Source organism: Aricia agestis, chromosome 8 (assembly GCF_905147365.1).
Source record: "Aricia agestis chromosome 8, ilAriAges1.1, whole genome shotgun sequence".
Taxonomy (NCBI): domain Eukaryota; kingdom Metazoa; phylum Arthropoda; class Insecta; order Lepidoptera; family Lycaenidae; genus Aricia; species Aricia agestis.
This window is the reverse complement of record NC_056413.1, coordinates 3,862,744-3,871,866: the sequence shown is the minus strand read 5'-3', so window position 1 is coordinate 3,871,866 and position 9,123 is coordinate 3,862,744. Positions and strand designations below refer to the sequence as shown.

The 9,123-nt window shown below is 37.6% G+C and overlaps 1 protein-coding gene across 1 annotated transcript; it reads left to right on the top strand.

The window, feature by feature from the left end:
* Nucleotides 1-226: 226 nt before the first annotated feature.
* On the top strand, nucleotides 227-8,600 carry LOC121729230 (gustatory receptor for sugar taste 64f-like). Its single transcript, XM_042117677.1, has 8 exons — nucleotides 227-398; nucleotides 1,874-2,086; nucleotides 3,167-3,271; nucleotides 5,866-6,050; nucleotides 6,495-6,658; nucleotides 7,026-7,194; nucleotides 7,771-7,860; nucleotides 8,522-8,600. The coding sequence occupies exons 1-8, from the start codon at nucleotides 227-229 to the stop codon at nucleotides 8,585-8,587; spliced, it is 1,164 nt and encodes a 387-aa protein (XP_041973611.1). The 3' UTR covers nucleotides 8,588-8,600.
* Nucleotides 8,601-9,123: the final 523 nt, after the last annotated feature.

Genomic DNA, 9,123 nt, shown 5'->3' with positions numbered 1-9,123 from the left:
TAACAATATTTTGAAATAAACACAAAAAACCTTCTCCTGTAAAGTAGGGTTTTTGCAACAGCGCCCTTATTCGTAGGATACGTCGATATATACAAGAATTGCTCGTTTAAAGATATAAGATTATGCTCCTTTGTCTAATAGTATAGTAACAATGGGGGACAATAAAAAGGCAGAATTGATGTAGGAACAAGTCTAAATAGTATTATTTCAGGAATTCCTTACTACAATGACAAATATCTATCATTACCTTCGATGGCTTGGTATTGCGGGCGGAGAGAAGATCATCTGGAAGATGTGGGGTGGTATTTTGGTTCTTATGTATTTGGTAATAGAGATTGAAGCGGTATGGAAAGTTATCAAAGCGCTTGCTGGTTGGGCAATCACCCTGGCAGGAACGCGTAAGAATTCTTAAGTATTTCTTTAAAAAAAATTTTGTTAATTTTTGACGACCCCTGTGTCTCAATTGGTTGAGTGTGTGGCAGCTCAAGCCGGGGGTCGCGGGTTCGAATCCCGCCGACGGAACAAAAAAGTTTTCAATGTTCCTGGGTCTAGATGTGTATTAAATATGTTAGGCCGGCCTCACACAGCCGGAATTTCATAATCGGTAATTCATATTGTTACGTGCTAGGGTTCGAGGATTTGGAGAGAAAGACCTGATGACTCTCTTGAAGACTTTATTAACACTGCACTAAACACTAGGTCGCAACACTTAGCACTAAGTCCAAACGCTAACCACTAGGTCCAATCACTAAGCACTATCACTGTCCTAGGTCGTAGTCAAGTCGCAGGTTTCACTGGCTCACTAACTATTGATCACTTGTTGTCACTGTGAAATCGCCTTGATGATCGCTCAGATCGAACTGACTGAACGGGCCATCTACCTGTGGCTTTTTATATGGCGAGACGAATTCCAGAAAGTTCCCGATACACGTAAACAAGTAAACAACTGTGGGAACTTTCTAGACGGCTCGAGCATGTACCACAATAAAAGTAAACAACAAAACACGTAAACAACAAAACCGGTAAACACGTAAACAAAATGTTGGACTTTTCTAGAAGGTTCAAGTATGTACTTGCGCACCTCATGCCATCTAGTATTGAGTAGGGGATTTATGTTGTCGGTGTTCCCTCGATAAGTTTCGCTGGTTTGACGCTAGATGGCACTATATGTCCGTGACACTATTATTAATTCAGAAAGACCGGAATACCATACAATATCAGTACGATCCACACACATTCTGATTTTTTCAGATTATGAATTTCAAAGATCGATCTGTAAGAATATGAATTTACGATATCTTATAATAAAAATCTTAAAAATGTATAGTATAAAAGTATTAAATATATTTCCGTTGTCTGGTACCTGTAACACAAGTCCTTCAGGTACTCAGCACGGGGCCAGACTGACGTGGTGTGAACATATAACTCGACTAGGCCAGTGCACAGTACCTGTCTACTGCGACGTCAGCAGCGTGCATAGTGTGACCCAGGGAAGCGAGCAGAGCTACTCTTCTGCGAGTACTACACAGGCACAGTAGCTGCCTAGTGTCTCTTTAGCTCGCACTGTGTAATATATCCTTTAGAGTTTAGGGTTACTTAACATTGTGATGTGACGAGCTTATGTAATGCGATGCATTTTTGCATTTGCATTTTTAAATGAGCCATTAAACACTGAACTTATTACAAAAGAAGATTCACATTGTGGTGACAGACTTGCAGCCAGACCAGTGTAGGACTGCCTTTTCTAATTTTAAATCTCACATTCAAAATATGAACCCGAAGGATGTTTATTATGTCCCAGTTATTTTATTATAATGTTTAGTACAAAATAACAGTGTATACCATTGCGAAATAAAGTATGTTTGATCCATAGGTAGCATTACAGCTCGGTTGGCAGGGACAATGTTTTACACCGGCAGCATGATAGGTCTGCTGCTCTGCTGGAGGCTAGCTTCATCGTGGAAAGATCTGGCCAAATATTGGTATTCCATAGAAGGAGGATTGAACGTCAAATGTTTACCGACGGACTACAGTATGTCTAAAAAAATGTATATTGTTACTGGAACGTTTTTGATCTGTTCGATATGTAAGTAAATAATATATAACTTAGTGTTTGTAATGGAAAATTAATAATTGTATTATTATTATTATTAAGCATTTATATTAATTACTAGCCAACCTGGTGAACTATGTATCACTTCCTTCTTAATATAAAATTCCACGAACATTCATTTTTATTTACATAGATTCCCTCTCATAAATTGACTTAAAACCTACCTTATACGTGGGAGAGCCATGCTTCGGCACGAATGGGCCAGCTCGGCCGGATAAATACTACGTTCTCACAGAAAACCGGCGTGAAACAGCGCTTGCGCTGTGTTTCGCCGAGTGAGTGAGTTTACCGGAGGCCCAATCCCCTACCCTAATCCCTTCCCTACCCTCCCTTATTCCCTTCCCTTCCCTACCCTCCCCTATTACCCTATTCCATCTCAAAAGGCCGGCAACGCACCTGCAGCTCTTATGATGCTGCGAGTGTCCATGGGCGACGGAAGTTGCTTTCCATCAGGTGACCCGTTTGCTCGTTTGCCCCCTTATTTCATTAAAAAAAAAAAACCTTAAATCTTTAGAAATTTTCTTGCCACTCAATGTCTGGTTTCTAAAGTTTATCCATTTTATTCGCGCTAGTGATTGACTAACGTCAAAACACTGACCTTTCCACAGTATGCTGCAGTTTATTTATGAGGGTGGATGGCAAGAAAAACAGTAGTTGTCAAAGTTTTGTGTGACATGTTAGATTAATTTTAATCATAAGTGTAGTAGATTGTTACTGCCGCAGTCAGAGACGAATTTCGATTAGTAATTAAATGAATGTTTTGACATAAGCCTCTTACATTATCTCTCAAATTCTTCATTTAATTAAGTAATTAAGTTATTAAAAAGTTTATATTCGTCTCTAACTGCCGCACTCAGAGTAGAACAATAATTACCTAAATGTAATTAATTCAAAACTTTGACATAAGCCCCATACATTATCTGTCAAACTCTTCATTAAATTGAAGGTTAATCATAATTAAAATATGTCTCTGAGTACGGCGGTGAGTGCGACAGTTAGTTGGTATGTCTATTGAAAACGTTACTAATTTTTGTCTTTTATTTAATATTACAGTTGAGCATATTTTGAGCATCATCGCATCATCGGAATTAGATTGTCCGTTGGAGAAGTGTCTGAGGACGTATGTTCTTCGTTCTCATGGATTTTTGCTCTTGGAACGTAAGATAACTTTTTTGTAATACATTTAAAAATCAATTTCATATATGAATGTTATTGTACAATTCCAATTTTGAATTGTCAAAAATCTTTTTCGTTAAGGGGGCGACTAACCCTAAAGTGTAGATTTTATAATTCATTTTTATACTTGAAAATAAGACCCGACGAATTGTTTCATTTCCTAAAATTAGATACTACATTATATTTCCGAGAATTCAATCTGAGCAAAAACACGATATCTTAAAATTTTCTCTATAGGAAAAAATCACAAAGATGCATATAATTTTCACGAATTTTTTATTTATTGCTATAACCGTGCATTGAACTAAGTTAATATTTTAACACGTTGTATAAAATTCTATCTTTGAGAGATCGACCTAGCGGATTTTTAAAATGTTGTATATTTATCAAGTTATTGAGAAAAAACTAATTTGGCGATGAATCCGCGTCGTCCTTTTTCATCTGGCATTTGAAAGACGGACGTGAGTGTGAAGAAGAAGAAGAAGGACGATGTTTGATTTTTTTGGTTAGTCGCCCTCTTAAGATGCTCCTTCTACGGAGATACCGTAATTTACCGTTTTTAAGAGCCTATAAGGCTCTAGAAAAAGGTGAATTTGAAAGCTACAAAATTATAATAACAAAAAACAGCAATAATCTTCAGTATATGAACATTCTTTTCCCGTTATTAATTTCCTATTTTTGTTTAACTCATAATATCAGCTTCCAAATTAATACCAATTTATTAAAATTCAAGCATACTTACAGTATCTTCCTAGTATTTACAAATTACTTTTATTTGAAACACATGTCAGTAAATCGACAATTTCTGTAACTACATAATATTCCCCGTTAGTTTTTTATTAGGTAAAAAAAAATAGGATTTTGGTGCAATCTCGGTGCAACGCAGTAAATGTATGGTCAAAGTCATTTGCTCGGGGGATGGCCTTAAGTGAATATTAGTTTATTTAGGCTTTCTTTCTTAAATTTAGTCTACAAATTTCTAAGAAATTTACCACCTTTTAAAACAAATACATCAACCACATGCTATTGCTAGTCATGTAGCAAAATTTTCATTTTTTTCAATTCTTTTAGATCTGGTACCAGTGACAGATTTTCATGACCAAGTTCCTCCCAACCGAAATTTCGTAAAATGAATAAGGGACTTAATACTATGAATACTAGCGACCGTCAGCTGCGACTCCGTTGGTGGGGTGGGCAGTGGCAGCCTCCCAAAGATGAAGAAAGAAAGGTTTTTTCAGTCATTTCCTCTCATTTGAAAATTTGTCAGAGTATTGTTAAAATACTTTAGTAAACAATTAAAAAAATCTGCTGGCTGTAAGTCAGTGGAAAAGTCGTCAGCTGATAAGTTTTAGTAGGTATAGATGCTGTTGCCTTACACCTTTCAAGGTACCAGCTGACAAACTTTCCACTGAGATACAGCAAGCTGACATTAATTTTCATTCATAGTAGCATATAAACGATCACCAGGTAAATTTTTAGCTGAGAGGAAATCATTGAAAATATAATATTTTTTTCATGTTCAAGGAGCCAGCTGACGTATAATCCATTGTGTTATGGTCAGCTGACTATATTTTTCTTTTAAAATACTACATAAACTATACTCTGATAAGTTTTCAAATGAGAGGAAATGACTGAATTTTTTTTTCTCCATGGGTGGGAGGCTGCCACTGCCCACCCCACCCACGGAGTCGCAGCTGACGGTCGCTAGTATTCATAATTGTTTGGGACTGTATTCGCCCATAGGTTTCGCCGCTGGCTCGGATCGGACACGAAGATTCCAAGGCTACACCGGTATATCTTGCTGAGCGGGGGCGTAAATAATACACGAGTAGTCGAGGAGAACATTGGCCCCGAAACGCATCTCGGTTACCTGGCTCAAGGCAATGCCATATAGAAAGCCCCTCTGAGGTACCCGACCGCGGCAATGCCGTATAGAAGCCCCCTCCGGGGTACCCGCCCGCGGCAATGCCGTAGAGAGAGCCTCTTCAGTCTTATTTTCACTATCGGAAGCGGCTATTTTCCCTATTTTCCCTATTTTGCCATGAGCCAAGGTAATTGAAACGCATTTCGGGAAATTCTTTATTTATCGTTCCACAATAATCAACTTATTCTAAATATTAAGACCCACACTTAACGTAATTATAGCTAGGCAAAGATAAAAGTTAATACAATTTACATAGTTTTTAACACATTTTTCCTAATATTTTCCGAACTATTTATTTTTCAGACACTAATTTTCTGAAACTTATTAGTTAACGTTCTATTTTATTAAAATAACATACCTCTTAGGGAGCCACAGATTTATCACAGTTCACTTCTAAAGTCTATTTAAAAAAAAACTTATTTTGCACTGAGTTTATTTTCATATTTCACGATTATCGAGTTTGTATTCACTCACTATGTGTTTATCGGGTGCGAGGCCGCTGTCCTCAACAATAATATAAGTCTCTTATGCATTGTACAAAGTTTCGCCAGGGAGGAAGTCATTGACCAAAAAATTTACCTGGCCCCCGGGCCATTTTGTAATGTACGAGACGAGATGTTCTTCTGTGTAAATATTCTTCCATTTGTTTTAGATGAATACAGAGATTGGATGGCTTTACCGTTATTCTTCATGAGTAATTTGGCAACTCTGATCTGGAATGTCCAGGATCTGATAATAGTGTTGATGAGCATGGGCCTGTCGTCCAGGTATAAGAGACTGAACCAGTGCGTCGCCATCGTGTCAGGGATGGTCTATATGGATGAGTATTGGTGTAAGGTAATGCTTGGAATTATTGTGCTTGATAAGGAGAACAAAATGAGATCGTTATTTTATTAAGAAAACGTTTATATTAGTTTTAGTACCTGGATGACCGAGCTTTGCTCGGTATAGCAAACACTCATTGACTTCGTGTTACTTAAAAACGCCATCTACTGGTCGTTAAAACAATTAGTTGCCAACAAAATAGTATTATTATTCGCCAATAGATGTCAGGAAGAGTCATATTTTTATATCGATAAAATACGAATAAAAAGAAAATAATTCCTAGCTAGATCGATTTATCGCCCCCGAAACCCCCTATATATTGGAATTGGATGTGGATAAGGGAGATCGCATACGGCACACATTTTGTGTGATCGAGTCTGCGGCCCTAAGTCCCTAAGGTCGAAGAAGATTAAATGGAAAATATATTGCTCTAACCAAGTTTACAATTTTTATAAGAACATCGAGAACATCAAAGTGCTGACATGGAGGAGGATCAGAGAGGAATTCGTGAACCAGGCGAAGCTGGTGCGGCGGGTGGACACTGAGCTCGGACCGCTCATCCTCGCCTCCAACTTCTTCAATCTGTACTTCATCTGCCTACAGCTTTTCTTGGGATTCACGTAAGCTGGAGCTTGCCTATGATGGTATATTTTTATACAAATTCTAGGCCACAGTATATTATGCCTATAATGTGCTATTGGCCATTCTACATGTCAGTATCAGCCTATCGCGTCCACTGCTTAAAGTACATGACTGTCGTTTCGACGCTAAGCATTTGACATCTAAAATGTGGTCTAAATTTATATAAAAACAATTGGTTGTACTTTGAGTGCTGGTAGCAGTTTAAACGAAATAGCAAGCAGGCGTGCATTTTCACCGCGCCGATTGACAGCTCTTCATTCATCTTCTGACGTTTTGTCATGCCACTAACTAAACATTTTTACGCTACATTTTTATGAAATAGTTCATCTGTATTTCTCATTTCAGGCGTGGCTTATCGGAGTCGTTCTTTCAGCAAGCTTACTACTTTATATCGTTCTTCTGGTTCTGTTTCCGCACGGGTTGCTCGGTGCTGGCGGCTGCTAATGTCAACAGGTCATCGACCCTGGCCCTGTCTCACCTATACCAATGTACACCACAGTTTTATAATGTCGAGGTATGAAGTTGGGCTTTTAGATTTATTAAAATAACTAAATGATGCCCGCAATCCCGTTGCACCAAAATTCGTTTATCGTGCGGGAACCATACATCTTTCCGGAATAAAAAGTATTCAATGTCCTTTGCCGGGACTCAAAGTATCTCCATACCAAACAGCAAAATTAATCAGCGGTTTGGACTTGAAGAGGTAACAGACAAAAAGACACACTTTCACATATTTTATAATATTAGTATTGATACCGGTAATTGCACTCTACGAGTGCCGGCAGAAGTGACAACAAATCAGCTAAAGCGATATATTTTTGCCGCACGGTAGGAAGAGAGAGAAGATTATTTTTCTTTACAACAACAACGTCGCTAAAGATATTTTTAGGGTACAAGTTGGAACCGAGCAACATGCGACAACTGCAGACGACGTGTTGTCGCGTCACTACTGGTTTCTATGTATTTCTCTGCAGTTGTCATGTGTCGCTCGGTTCCAACTTGTACCACTCAGAAAAAAAGTCAATTCCGATGTTAAACGACTTATTCCGTATGATGCGTAATAATGCCTAATACCTATTACTGATTTCAGATTCAAAGACTACAGAAGCAGTTGACTCAAGATTATGTTGCGTTGAGTGGAGTGGGATTCTACTCATTGAGTAGAACACTCGTGTTACAGGTTTGTGTAAATTTTTGTTAAAATTAATTCAAGACGTGAGTGGATGAATAGGGTAAGTAACATGAAAAAACTTCCCGTTTTTTTGTTTTAATGGAGGCTTTAGGGCCGGAAAAAATATTTGAAATAGTAAAAGTATGGATTATGTATGTGAAGCCAGATATATTAGCTTGGTTATGAAGTAGACAAGTCACAAGTTTTATTAAAATAATTAGAGAAAAAATGAGTTATTGTCCGTATGTTACGAAATGTTACTTGTTCGATTCTTCCACTCACGTCTTCAATTATTATTACTATGCGGCCCATTATAAAAAATGTGGAAATGATATAGCTTGTGTTCGAATAGAGAGACGAGTAGCATAGGTTAATAGCCCTACGAGTTCGGTGAGCTGCCTGCCTAGCATACGCCAAAGATATCTCACTCTACACGTTTTCTCGATGTTTGACGTCTCTTCATCTCTATTGATCCTACCATGACAAACATTTTTTCTCGCGTAGATCTATCATCGAAATAACAGATTTTTATAGAGTTTTGTCGAGATAATGTCGAGATTTTGACATTATGAGACGAGTAGTTTTTAATTATCTCGAGAGTGAGATACCTCGTTGGCGTATGCTAGGCAGACTGGTCGTAGATTTTATTAGAAAAAAAATTTTTTTTCAGATGGCTGCAGCTGTTTTCACCTATGTTCTTGTGCTGATCCAGTACGACGATTCAGGGCGCAAATAGAAGAAGGAAAAAAAACGAAATAGAAAAAATACTAACTTAAAACTTTAAATAAAGAGAAAAAAAATATTCTTATTATTTACCAGATTGTAAAGTTAGTTAGTTTTTCAAATTTTTAAATAATATTTTTGCGGCATCGATATTTCGATGCCGCAAAAATATTATTTAAAAATCTACATAACTAAGAGTACTCCTTGGCACATGATATTTTTTAGGGTTCCGTACCCAAAGGGTAAAAACGTGACCCAATTACTAAACTTCGATTTCTGTCCGTGAGTCCGTCTGTCTGTCTCCAGACTGTATCTCAAGAGCCGCCGTAGCTAGACTTCTGAAATTTTCACAGATTGTGTATATCTGTTGCCGCTATACCAACAAATACTAAAAACAAAATAAATTAAATATTTAAGGGCCCATACAACAAACGTGATTTATTTACTACTTTTAATAATGGTAACAGCTAGTACGGTATTTCGATGCCATGTGGACAAACACGGGGCCGGGCTGTTACATTTGATGTCTTTATCTATTGACTTGATCGA

What these genes read in the sequence shown, in the direction of transcription:
- LOC121729230 (XM_042117677.1), top strand. Translation starts at nt 227, where the DNA reads ATGACAAATATCTATCATTACCTTCGATGGCTTGGTATTGCGGGCGGA. An exon ending in AATCACCCTGGCAGGAACGC is followed by an intron (nt 399 to 1,873) that starts GTAAGAATTCTT and finishes TTTGATCCATAG; the next exon opens with GTAGCATTACAGCTCGGTTG. An exon ending in CACAGTTTTATAATGTCGAG is followed by an intron (nt 7,195 to 7,770) that starts GTATGAAGTTGG and finishes TACTGATTTCAG; the next exon opens with ATTCAAAGACTACAGAAGCA.